Here is a 14219-nt window from a genome sequence, read left to right as displayed (position 1 = left end):
TTGGTCTACCTCTAGGTCCTTTTACGTGGGATGCCTCTGGGCTTGGCCTTCTCAACAGTTCTATTTACCATTTGCATCAGGGGTCCCCAACCCCTGGGCCACAGCCCACTACTGGGCAATGGCCTTTTTGTAACTGGGCTGTGCAAATGGCGGGCCGATGTGCACACATACACAGCTGAACTTGTGCAAGCAGCAAGCTGGTGCACATGCACATGTGTGCAGCTCAACTTACACAAGTTGAGCTATGCATGCATATCCGTGTGCGCCAACCCACAGCTTGCACAAGTTCAGCTGCACCTGTGTGTGTATGTGCATTGGCCCTGTCTCAACCCACTCCAGTAGGCCACCAAAGTTTAGGGAATGCTGATCTACATGAAACTGCTGTGTGAAATCAATCAAAAGCATGGAGGCGGCATCATTAGTATGCAAGATATACTTTATTAAATATCTCCACCCAGGCCAGGCAAGTGATGCTGTTGAAGTGCTTGCTTAGTACCTAACAGCTGTAAGGGGGTGGGTGGGGGGTTACTGACTGCAATTCAACTCCAGCAAGGTTGAGTTGTTTTGCGTTTTGGGCACCCTAAGCTCTAGTGACTTCTTACTTTGTCTCTTAAAGAGGTAGGTTTCCCCCAGAAAAAGTTGGACTGCAACTTAGGGGTCCTCCTAGAGTAGACTCACAGCTCCTGCTCAATGAGTAGATGGCAGCTCTGGCCAGGAGGTTTTTGGTATAAGTTCATCTTGTGTTCTGTACCAGGAGGTCTTGCTCACAGTCACTCTTGCCTTAGTTACTTCTCAAGTAACTAAGATTATATAACATTATCTTCATGGGACTCCCCTTCAAGACCATGTAGAAGCTACCACTAGTCTAGAATGTAGCAGACAGCATAGTCACTCCCTTTTAGTCCAATCTATCATACAGCAAGTATGAATTGAGGGAGAACCCCATGTAAACTGTCTCAAGTTCTGGAGTAAAAGTAGAATATAAAACAATATATACTGTAAGAATGTTAGTTTCCATTAGCATCTTTAGAAGGAGTTCCATTATGACACCATCTCAAACATCTGTAAATACCACTTAAAGTCCTCTCAAGAGTCCTTCAATCATAGCACCCTTATACTGGATCAGATTTGTCCATCACTGACAGTGGCTTTCTCGGTCAACCCTACCTAGACATTAACATAAGGCAGTAAACATCGAACACAGAATAGCCCGTGAGCTAATTATAGCCAGCATTAACGAATGGATTAATGAGGTGTCCACCCATCTAATCCTTTTAGGGATAATTAATTTTCTTTTGTGTTGCTCCGATTCCTGTCAACTTTAATCTGGAATGACAGAAAGGACAGGTCCATACTAGCCAAGGGACGCTACTGATCAGGTGTCTCTTTATTAGGCTTAACTCCCACAAAATCAGCAATGAAAGTAAGAGGGGGCAGGAAGATGAGGGCATGCATTTAAATTGGGGGGGGTCAACAGTGTTGCCATGGGACACAACTGACTTCCAGCTGCACAGTTGGGGTTTCTATCAATGCTGCATATTTACTGTATGTTTTATAGTGAAACTTCAAAACATACAATACAATGTAAATTTTGATATATCTGAATATTTTTAATGCTTTTGTAAAAACACAAATAATACAAACAGTACATATGCAACTGAATACAAAAAAGAAAGACTAAAGAAAAAGAGAAAAAAATCACAATGCACTCCCATCCCCTGGAGACCTTCCCCCACTTTATATTTCTTAAGATATACAATACATTCCATTGTGCCCTTATACCCTCCAAAACAACACATATATTTAAGTAGGTTTATTCCATTTGCCTTCCACCAACACTGGTTTATTATTATGGTTTTTATGGTTTTACACTGATTTTATTTAAAAAAAAACATTTCATTATAATTATTTACTTTAATCATCCCTTTTTTAAGTTTAATTTTTGTTGTTAATTTATCATTTGTTGCCATACTCCAAATTTCATTATACCACTCATTTCTTTGAATATATTTGGATCTTGGGAACATTTGCTGTAGGGTTGTGCCTGATCTTTTGGATAGAATTCTTAGGTTCTTATCATAAGATTTGTTCCAGTAATATCCCCAATAGCTGTTGAAATCGATTCTACCCCTATATTCAGTAGATGCTCAGTGCTTTCACTGAGGATTGAACAGTGGAGAAGTAAACTGGATACCTGCTATAGAAGCAGCTACTAAAGGCATAGTAGATTTCAGCATGTCTCCCCCTCCTCCTTACACCCTGTGAGCACAGGCTGTTGCCTTTGTGTATGCAGAGATCAGATTGCCTTTGACAGCAACATTGGGTTGGGTTTCACCATTTCCAAGAGGCCTTTAAAGGGACTCTGTGTAAGGCCATCATTAATATCAGGGAGCAGAGAGGCTGGTTTAAAAAAGCACAAGAACAAATTAAACAGTGGGACAGAGTGGTGAGATCTCAGAATAGTATTGTAGAAACCTGAATTCATGATATTATTTAGTCTTAAAGATATCTCACAAGGGTTCTCAATTCTTGTGAAGATTCAAAGTCAGATATGTGAAGCAAATGATGAATAATGCCTTACACCACCACCCCAAGACAGGTGTAGCTAGTAAATTATGTAACTGGTAAACTATGGAGGATATCCTGGGGCTTCCCCAATATATTATAGTCTAATAACTGCTACAGTCAATAATCACTTTAAATAGTCAAAAGCTCCACCTTATTTACACTATGAGCTACTGAATAACATTTCAATAACTGTGAACTGATTTAAAGTATGAGAATGAATGTATGTTACAGGAGGGAGGTAGAACATTTGGCTGGGCTGAATACCGCTTGTTATAGGTTTTTGTGCTACAAAGGCAGTAATAGATAACTTACAGCTACCACCTTTCTTTTTGAGTCCCCACGCCCCACAAAAACATGCTGTTAAATTTTGGCAGTAAGCAGTCCAGCTGAGTTTTAGAAAATGGCTGAAAATCCCAACCAATTATTATTATATAACTGGTCCCTTTGGCCATTGGAACAGGGGAGATGGAATTGCACAAACTGACTATAAACAGGAAAGGAGAGAGTTGTTCTTATTAAAGGGGTCCAAGGCTACTTTAGTTTTCATATGAAGCCAAACATTGTTCCGTTAGGTTCATATTCATTCTGTCATCACAGGTGTGCCAAGGACAGGATTTCAAGAGCAACACTGCTGCATGAAAAGGAATAATGCACTTCTTTGTAATGAATAAAAAGCTCTGTTAAAGAGAAGCAAGAGCCACTTGTTGTAGTGGTTAAGGCATCAGGCTGGAAACTGGGAGACTATGAGTCCTAGTCCTGTCTTAGGCACAAAGCCAACTGGATGACCTTGGGCCAGCCATTTTCTCTCAGTCCTAGGAAGCATGCAATGGCAAAACACTTCTGAAAAACCTTGGCAAGAATTTGACATGATTTAATGGAAGGAAAAAAAAGAGAGAGAAAGCATCTTTGGTAGGGAATATATTGCTTAACCCTCAAACAGGTATGGCACCTGCATTTCAAAAACAAACAGTAGGAAGGAACCAAAGAAAGGATTGAGAAACTGATCTTTTCATGTGAAGGCTTAATAACAATTGCTTCTATGCAGAGAAAGTAGAATGACTTAATTTCCATTCACTGCATGTAATTCAATTCTCATGACAATTCTCTAAAATGATAGTAAGGACACAGTAGCAGGCAATAAATAAAATGAAGCCAAGGATTCACACAACTACTTCTGTTCCTCCTTCCCACTTCAGCTCATTTACACTGCAATGTCTCTTGTCCAATAAGTCATAGCAGACAACCATGAGAAACCAAAGGTTCCATATGCAATCTGCAAACTTCAAAAATCTGATGCAGCTTTTAACCCATATAAACAACTTTTCAAAACCAAGCAGATTATATATTTATAGATTATATAATTATAACCGATTAATCCAGTGGTGGGATTCATTTTTTTTTACTACCAGTTCTGTGGGTGTGGTTTGGTGGGCGTGGGATGGCATGGCTTGGTGGGCATGGCAGCAGGATACTGTAAAATCTCCATTCCCATCCAACTCCAGAGGAAGGTTACTGCAAAATCCCCATTTTCTCCTGACCAGCTGGGACTCAGGAGGCAGAGAATAGATGGGGGCGGGGCCAGTCAGAGGTAGTATTTACTGGTTCTCTGAACTACTCAAAATTTCCGCTACTAGTTCTCCAGAACTGGTCAGAACCTGCTGAATACCAGCTCTGGATTAATCTTAATATACTAAAATTTACCCACATACACCTACATAGACAGGGAACATAACTAATAGCTCACATTGATACTTGTGATGTAATTTAATATTGCATTCTAGCAATGCAGCCTTCTTGTCAAGCTAACTGAGTTTTGAATGAAGTGTCATTATTGGACAATTAGGCAAGATTTCATCTCTTAAATATGGTAACCAGAGACATTCACAAGCTCTGCCCTTTGGTATGTATGTTCATGTGATGTCATGATGCATACACAGAAGAGGAGGAGTTTGCAATGGTGTAATATTGCTTCTTCTTTTTTATCTTTCGCCCTCCTCTGCAGATGCCTATAATATATTTTGCAACTCCCAAAATGTCCCAGGGTTATGCCATTGCAATCTGAAAGCAAATCATTGTAGCTTATTTGATCAGTTATTTGTTATTTATGCAGATGTACATTGCCCCAATCAATTGATATTAAAACAGAAAACAATGATCCACAGTAAAAATCTAATCCTCCATATAAATAGCTGGAAATGGCTACCCGTTCATCATCAATTCAGGGGGGAAATGATCACTCAAAAAGGAGAATTTTCAATTTGGGATTTCCTAATAACAGCCATGCTGGGGCAACCATGAAGAAGGCCTGACTTCTGGTCTGCATTTTCTTTATCTGTCATAATCATAAGAAGTTGACTATTTAAAATGTAAACTAGGAATGTTGAGCTTGTTAAACACCTTGCTTTTGTTCTTACCATTTATTATCCTGTATGGTTGTGGAATCTGCTGATTTTGCACTGAAGTTAACTAGTCCTTATAGTGAAGCTTATCAAGGCATGTTGCAAGGCTGAGTTTTTTCAGCCTGCTAATTTGGGCTGAGAGGGAGTAAATGGTTCAAGAATGCACAACTTGTTTTGGGTGCCTAAAGGAAGATTATAACTAGGTCTCCTTGTTCCCAGGCTAGCACATTAACCAATAGACCGCCCTGGCTCTATCTTGTTGGAAGATTTAATGTGCTTAATTTGGGCAAAAAAATAATAATCCTTCAATCACTCATATTCTCCAAAATTGGCTTAAACATTGGCTATCCTTATATGATCGGTTACAACTCTGCAGTCCTTGGGGGCCAAGAAACAATTGAGGCCAAGGCAACGCTTATCCATTTCAGTCAGCCAAAGTATCTTTTTGCAGAGTCCAAATTTTCTGGTTTCTGAAATATCAGATGTACACACTTTATACTCAGCCCTTACAGGATGCTGATATGAATAATTCTTTAGCAGAGTCTGTATATCTCTGTATTTTAGTCTCAAAGGGGGATTTGTACAGATAGATATACACTATTATATCTCAAAAAGAATGCTACTAGTCTTAAACACAATGAGGGAAGTTATTTAACATTATCAATTTTGGATTCTAAAATGGATTTAATATGCTATAGAGCTTTCAATTAAGTTGAAGGCAAATATCCTGGGGTAGACCATCTGTTGCCATGTAGGATCCAATTTATACCTCCCCGCCCCCTGCTCCCCAGCATGCAGAGACAGAATCACCCAAATATGGTGGCAAAATAACCAATTTCTGACTGTATAATACCTCCTCATAAAAGCAGAAATAAAAGGTCTCCAACTCATTCCCAAATTGCCTGAAATTGTATTGTGATAATTCAGCGGCAAAATCAAAATGTTGAGCCTTTGTAAACTTTTCAGTTTACAAGGTAAACTTTGTAGACTTCAGAATTGTTGCTCTGTTTACTAGCCCTTTTGGTGCATAATAGTGCAAACAATCTTTTTTAGATCCTGTTACTGGAAGCATTCCTAAGAAATTCTTACCATTTTCACAGCATTAAATTAACCAAGGATCAAAATGTGGAATTCCACAATAATACATAGCCTTCTACTTACATGAATAATTCTTACTTTTATGCCTGAAAATCAATGTACTTGCACACTAGAGTGAATTTGGGCATCTTTTCTGCTATTGGGGATGGGGAAAAGAATTTGTTAGGTTTGTATTTTGATATTAACTGATGTAGTTTGTGCTTCTAAAACTAATAAACTATTATACTTTGGTATTTATACTTCTTCAATTGATGTGATTTCATTTTTTTGATTTAAAAATATTTTAATCAAAAGGCTCAGATTATGGACAATTGTCTACCAAAATTAAACAAAGTATGGAATTAGCCATTTTTGTATATATAAAAATGAATACAAAATGACCTAGGCATACTCATGGACCCTAATACATGTAAAGAGCTGAACAATTGAGTTAATCTTACCTGAGGCAAAGAGTGTATTTAAAAAATGCATGTTTTTATATAATCATAAATTGAAAAGGGCTAATTATTCTTTTTATGTGGATATAATGATAAAATAAGCAACGGAAAGACCAAGCTGAGGAACGCCCAACATATTTTCTTAATTTGGAAAAGGGAATCCGATACTATTTGACTGGAAATAATTTCTATTGTGGATCTAGTGTTAAGTGTGTTCTGACACTTTGGAATGAAGCTAGCAAGCACCAACAAAGACTGCTTGGTAACTTTTACTTTGTGGCCCTGAAAATTACTTCTGATTAAAATGAAGTCCTGGCTCACAGCCAGGCCAAAAAGCATTAGTCTTGAGGAAATGCATTTCAGCTCCAGATTGGGATGTGGTTGTATATCTACTGCCTGATATCAGGTCCGGAAGCAATTCTGGTGTTGTTCCTTCTTATTGCTTAATTCCAACCCTGTTTTGAATCCAACACCTTATTGTCATGACGACAAATCACTCCTGTAAACAATTTGCTGGCATGGTCCATAAAGCATTGTCCTCAGCTGGATGGGGCAGTGAGAAAGCTGTCTCCATGGCAACTTTAGTTCTAAGAAATAAGAAGCCATCCCTTCACACTGTATTAATAGGAGTACACAAATTACTATAGTAATCAGTTCAAATTTGCCTCTTTTTTTAAAAAAACTACATGCTTCTGTTCTTAAAACAACAACAAAGATCTACATGGTTTCTTTTCATAATGTTGTCACAGAAACTCCCTCCCCTCCACATACACAGGTGAAAGAGCCAAGGAAATAGTACTGTAATGCACAATAATTGAATACGTTGGAGGAATTGTTAGATATCTTTGATTCCTTATTTTCAGACTTGCCCCAAACTTTGGGCTACCTCAACAACCATCAGTTTTGCTAATTATTTCCTAGATGAATATTATTTTCATGATAGCCCATACTTATTTGTTTCACCTTAGGCAAACAGTGTGGATGTACATAGGTAGCTATAACTAATCAGAATATTTTGCAATCTTCCAATTTTTTTAAAAAAACCTTGAATACATCAATGTGGCTGAAACATGTTATAAACATGCCAATTAATTTTAAAACTGTATTTTTTTCTCATTGTCTAGAACTGAAACTTCATGGCAATTCTCTATTTTTAATTTCTTCCGTGGTAGTTTCATTATGAATAAATCAACTATCTGGATGACATCATTTAGAACAGCTGCTTTTTTGATGACTAGACATAAATTGTAACTTTGGAAAATGATAAAATAATATAATAAAGTATTCTGCTTCTTGCTAACTGCAATTAGCTATCTTTTGAAAGCATTAAATCCAAGTCACCTAACACATCTGCACCATTTTAATCTTTTTCAATTGCTAGCATTTTTATTTAATCCACTGTTTATTTGTTGTTGTTGTTGTTGCTATTGTTTTTATTCATCTACTTTCCTTATTAACAGATTGCCTAACTAAGAGTATAGAAAGGACTAATTTGTTTGGAGAAACTGGAACTTTTATTGGTATCTTTTAGATTTTTAAAATGCTCCCTTTGCTTAATTCCATTCCATTTTTGGTTATTTTGTGTACAGTATATATATGTAGTAAAACGACATGCTGCCTCTACGAGACACACATTTAATCACATAGTTTTGACCTGTAAATCTTAGCAGTAGCAGATTATTAAAATGCTTCAGCTCTCTTCAGCGGACAATGTATCAGAAAATTACCCTCACTCTTAAATAACAAGATTTAGTTCAACTGCCTAACTCACTTTTTCTTCTACAAGGAACTCAATCAGCATACACAATATTCTTTGTTTTGATCTGTCACTGCACCTGCAAAACCAGCCAAAAGTGTAGAACTCAAACAAAATCTATAATTTAATCTCAATTATTAAAATTATAGTTTAGTCTAATTTTCCCTCTTCATGCTAACTGGGTTTCAGCTTGTCCCTCCTCCCTAAATACTGGGTCAGAATTGCCCCATTTTGCTTTCTAGATATGGGCAACAGATTTCCCCCAAGAGATTAAAAAAGACCACCCCATGGTTTAATAAAATGCAACAGTGGCAATTGACACTTGTTTTTAAGAGTTTTAGAATTAGTATACCATGGCACACACACAACAGGTTTGTCTGTACAATAAATACAAAGTAGACTTACAAAACTCATTTCCCCAAACCGCAAAAACTATCTGTCACAAATGTTGAGCCATGATGTAATTTCTCCACCCTAACAAATATAGCATGTAGATACAACATTGTGGGTCCCACAGGGGACTGTCTGGGTCTCAGGAGTCAGACTTGTTGGGTCAATCATAGTCAACTCTTCTCATTAGTTCTCAAGAGAAGAGAAAATATATCCTTTTAATCAACATACTAATTTCCCTCCTGACTTCAGCAAATGGGAACTGAGCAAGGCTACTTAGCAGTTGCTAATAAGATATATTTCCGAGAGCTTTGATGGCCAAGAAGAGCCTCAACTAGCTAAGTTCAATTTTGGAAGAAAGTGAGAATCAGCCTTTAGCATCCATGCTCTGAAGAACTTCAAACAAGCTTAACAGCCACCCAGAGCTAAAGAGGAAAGCTACGTAGAACACATCACTTGGAAAAAGTAAACTTTCTCAAAGTTACAGATAGCAAGTTATTTTCTTCAAACTCCAGTTCAAAGGATCAGACTTTGATCCATTATGTGCTGTTTTTTATTTGCCTGGTTGCTGCCAGTCAGAGTATACAACAGGAGGTTAGATGGATGCATAGTCTGAGATCTATAATAAAGGCGTATTTATTTCCGTGTATATGCCAAGATCGGCAATCTAGTATCAGCCTTTGGGCTCTGTTCCATTAAAGCCTTGCCAGAATAGACAGCCGCAAAAAAATTATAGACTGTAACTCTGAGCTCTGAATAGAATAACTTTTTCCGTGGATAGAATATCTTTTATTTCCTCGTCTCTAGAATTCAGGATAACTTTCGGATGACGGGGTACTGACCCAACAAACTTTCTTTACATTAAATGGTAATTCCTCCCCTCGCTACTGGCTCCTGTATAAAATCTGAACTTGAACGTCAGAATTGCATCATATTGTATTGATGTGTTTTTAAACAACTGAAATGTATTTCCGCCTCATGTGAGAGAGGGAGCATCTCCTGAAATTCATTTTGATTCTAACTTCAAAGATCAGTTCACAAAATGAGGTCTCAACTAAATTCTACTCATTTATCAGAAAGGGTTCTCACAATACCTGGTCATCCACTTTGTGAGCAATGAGTGTGGCTCCTTCTTCCAGCTCTGCCATGCTGATTGGCCGTATGCGAAGTGCCACCTAAAATACAGCAAGATGGATGAGTGTCTGAGGTATCCCACAATTTGTGAAATAGCCAAAGAACAAAAGAGAGAGAAATTAGCACCTGCATGGAAGTTCTCGGTCTCCGTGCCCTGGCCATCCAAGGCCCAAAGTGTAAGCAGAGTTTCTTCAGCTCCCAAGTTCTTCCCTGCTCAGTGTGCCTCACCTGAGTCCTTCTATCACCACAGAGAAAAAAATCATCTGTGTCTCTCTGAGGCTCTGGCAGGTAGCCGCAAACAGACAATGAGAGGCTTTTTCCTTGGGAGGAAAGGAAACACCACCTGGATAGCAGCATTTCTGGAACAACATATCCAGCTACAGCCACGTCAGCCTATAAGATTCATCCCATTCAATCTTTAAAAAAGCATCCAGAGATTTAGTGACTTCAGTTCACTGCTTCCCATACAGACAACAAAGGGGTGAACTCCAAAGCACAACTCCCTCGTCCTATCAGCAGGGCTTTTATCTGTTATCCTGAGATGAATTTTAACACAGGATCTCAACCCATGGAAAACATCTTGCTTTCTATTCCTCATGCTGTTTGAGTAGAAACTTCTGGCTATCATCCAAAATTTGCTGAACCACAACTATTAATTTCACTCACCATTGGCAATTCTATAGTCTCTGTTCAGAGTTGTTCAAAAATTGCAATGAAGGGTCCAGACAGTTTCCCTGCTCCGAACCTAGAAAGTACATCCCGTGGCATTGTTGATTTTAGAGACAATTAAACTATTTCTTGTGAAGCTAGGCAAAATTCTCTGATGAATTCGTTCTTCCTTGATGTACAAATACTTTGGCATCTCTGAAAGGATTCTTTAAGGAGTCTTCTTTTACTTTTGAAATCTATTTCATAGACTTTTCTCCACACACACCCCCCTCATAACGGTCCCAAAGGTGCTTTTTCAAGAAGCAACTGAACTTTCTGGTTTTTCTTTGAAGATGTTTTGCTTCTCATCCAAGAAGCTTCTTCAGCTCTTCTGAAGCTTCTTGAATGAGAAGCAAAATGTCTTCAAAGAAAACCAGAAAGTCCAGTCGCCTCATGAAAAAGCACCTTTGGGAGAACCATGATTTGGATGACTGAGAATCTCCATAGATATCCCCCATCATAGCACTGATGATAAAAATAATCACTTCCAATGCTCCAATACAATAGCAATAGCACTTAGACTTATATACCACTTCACAGTGCTTTACAGCCCTCTCTAAGCGGTTTACAGACTCAACATATTGCCCCCAACAATCTGGGTCCTCATCTTACCGACCTCAGAAGGATGGAAGGAAGGATACAATACATTTGTATTCCAATGCAATATATTTTCAAAATAGTTTTACAAATGTTGTCCTTGAACTGAATGTTTAATTGCACATTAATGTGTAACATTTACTTACACTTTCATTAAAAGGTAGCTGAATGATTTAAATTATGCAACACAGGTTACAAACCATATTTGAAAAAGTTATACACATCCTCAGCAAGAGAGAGCTATTTCCAATTAATACTTTTTTTTTACTCTAGTGACCAATCAAGACACATCCTTTCCATTCATATTTCTTCTGGATTCTGCTGTCTCCGACAACTGTTTTATTTTACATTGGAAGCTCCAGGAAGTGGAAATCTTTTTTTACTTTTCTTCATATTGCTTAACTATATGTACTAAAAATTCAAAACATAATAAACTGAATGACAGCAACACTGAATCTGACCAGGAAACCCCTTTCTTATCTGAGCATCAATTTATAAAGATAAAATTGTACAATTAATATTTGTGCTTATAACATACATTCCATGAACACAGAATTATGATCTGAAAACACCCACTATTTTTGTAAGGCCCAGCTAGGGAAAACTTTAAAACAAAGAAGCTGAGCGTCACTAACTCCCATTTTTTTGGGACACTAATGACAGAGATCATTGATTAGCCATACAAATCCAAACAACTGTGTCTAGGTAACAAAACATCGTAATATGGAGAAAATGTGAGTATTGTTCTCTTGAGCTGGGCATTATTTCTAGTGCAGTTCGACCACTTCACTCTACGGCATAAGATTTAATTGAATTCCTATTTCAATTTATGGGACAGATTATGTTGATGGAAACAGGTAAGGCCAGATCCCTCTTGAGATGGGACAGGTCCCTTAAATCCAGAAGACAGCCTGACAACCATCTAATCTCTTAGTTTGCGTACTTATTAACAAACAAATCAAGTAATTTCATTCTTCTGCATTTGATTGTTTCTTCTTGCCATTAGAATGGAAGAAAACAGTTTTAACAAAAACCCTATTAAATGTTCCTCTTCTATTTCTAATACAATTCCGCACGCTCTCTTTCTCAAGCTACACTAACTTCTTGCTTTTATTGATCATACTGGCTGGGAATCCTGAGAATTAGAGTCCGACCCTTTGGGGTCTCACTCTCCAGCTTTTTTGCCGCCCGAAAGAGGCGAGGAAGTCACTTCACTCACCGTGAGCTGCTGATCCTTGGACTCTCTGGTCTCCTTCATGATGGTAATTAAGTCGCCCAGACAAGGCAGGCTCGGGCAAGCGAAGATACAGCACGTGTGGACCCCCACTCCCCCGCGCACTCCCAGATTCCCGGGACTCCTGGATCTCGTCGGGTGCGGGTTCCGCTCTGCGCTAGATTAAATCTCCCCGCGAAACCAATGACAGGTGTCTGGGCGCCGCCATTCAACGGGTACTGGAGTCGTCCCCCCCAACCCAATTACATCGCCCTCCCTTTGGAGAGACAGCTGGCAAGCGGGAGCCCGGGCTTGATCTCCCCTCGGAGACGTCTGCCGCCGCCGCTCTCCATCTGGGACCTGTGTGCAGGGAATCTGCCAGTGGCCGGCCGCCGCCTCTCCTCGCCTGCCTCCTGGTGTTTCGAGTCCCCTGGAGATCTTTCCAAACTGTACACAACAACCGGGCACGCGGGAGGCTTCCTCCGACTCATTCGGTGGCGCCCCATTGGCTGAGTTGGGGTTTGAGCGGCTCTCCATCGCTCTCTGCCGGCCGGCGTGGAAGGGGAAGGGCGAGATCGCCTGGCCTAAGCACGCCTGGTCTCCGACCCGCGACTTTTGCAGTGCAGGAACCAGAGGCCGGAAGGTTTGACGGCGCCGTCGATACCATAATTATTACTCTCTTAACCTGCACCAGGACGCCCTTATTTCCCCCCATAAATCCAGAGGAAGATTCCGGTGAAGGGATGAAGGGATGTAATTGGCGTGTTGGAAGAAATGTCCTTCTGGGTTCGGCTCCAAGTGGGGGAAAAGACACTGGAGACATGGAGGCTGCTTGGAAAGATGGTTTTAATGGTGGACGGGACCACATGGTTTGAGTCCTGAACAGAAAAGGTGATCACATGCTTCAATGTTGGTGGAGAAGGGAAGGGAAGGAGAGAAGCTGAGTCCCTGGTTTTATGCCCTCTCTGCCCTTTAATCTTGAGCTTGTATTTTGATTGGTTATCAGACTCCCATGAGGCCATGCAGGGGCAACTCTCTAGGCTGCGTTTTGAATCCAGGTTTGATTGAGTTCTCAGATGCCATGTGGTGAGTTGGATAAAAGGTCAATATCATCATGCCTTAATCCCATTACTCTGGAGCTGAAGGGGAGAACTCCTTATTATGTAAAGTGGACTAGCTCAGGCTTTAATGGCTCATTGACAAAGCGGGATGGACAGGATGCTGCAGGCAGCTATTCTGTCTTTTAAAACATGTTTCTTACTTTTCACATCCAGAGAAATATTCTGCCTTTTCAATATTTCCTATGATATTTCATTTTTCTGGCAGAGAGCTGGGTGATAACTTCCTACAGGTGCAAAAATGGTGAATGGTTTACAATAGTCCTTTTTTTTGTTCATTAAAAATAATTTCATTAGGGATGTTTTTCCTTTGATGCATTGTTTCCCAAACTTTCTTCGGTTGAATAAACTGAATAAACATTTGGGAATGCAGGGAACATCCAGTGACGCCAAGAGTCCCCTTTCTATATTTTTTTTTGTCTTAAAGAGCATGGGAGTTCACACTTTTTGGTGTTGGAAGAAATGTCCTTCTGGGTTCAATGGGGAAAAAGACTCTGGAAACACAGAGGCTGCTTGAAAAGATGTTTTTAATGGTGGACAGGACCACAAAGTTTTGAGGTCCTGGGAAAAAATGTGAGCACATGCTTCCAGATGTTGAGTGAAGAAGAAAAAGAGCCAGAGATGCTGAAAGTCCCTGGTTTTATGCCCCTCTCTGGCCTTTGAACCTGAGCTTATATTTTGGTTGGTTGTCAGACTCCCATAGGGCCATGCAGTGGCAACTCTGTAGGCTGTGCTTTAAGTCCAAGTTTGGTTGAGCATTGCTTCATCCCAGGTGCCCTGTGGTGAGATGGGTAAAATGGC

General features: G+C 39.5%; 1 protein-coding gene across 1 annotated transcript in view; it reads right to left on the bottom strand.

Moving 5' to 3' along the window:
• The window catches only part of KIF19 (kinesin family member 19), a 44382-nt gene extending 32037 nt beyond the window's left edge, over positions 1–12345 (bottom strand). Inside the window, exons 1-2 of the mRNA XM_032208725.1 lie at positions 12307–12345; positions 9743–9823 (exon numbers count right to left, since the gene is read on the bottom strand). Of these exons, the coding sequence (XP_032064616.1) occupies positions 9743–9823; positions 12307–12345 (120 nt within the window). The remainder of the gene's footprint in view (positions 1–9742; positions 9824–12306) is intronic.
• Between the last annotated feature and the right edge of the window lie 1874 nt (positions 12346–14219).

Source organism: Thamnophis elegans, chromosome 2, assembly GCF_009769535.1.
Source record: "Thamnophis elegans isolate rThaEle1 chromosome 2, rThaEle1.pri, whole genome shotgun sequence".
In the NCBI taxonomy this organism is placed as follows: Eukaryota; Metazoa; Chordata; class Lepidosauria; order Squamata; family Colubridae; genus Thamnophis; species Thamnophis elegans.
The sequence above is the reverse complement of the archived record's forward strand: the minus strand, read 5'-3'. Positions and strand labels throughout refer to the sequence as shown.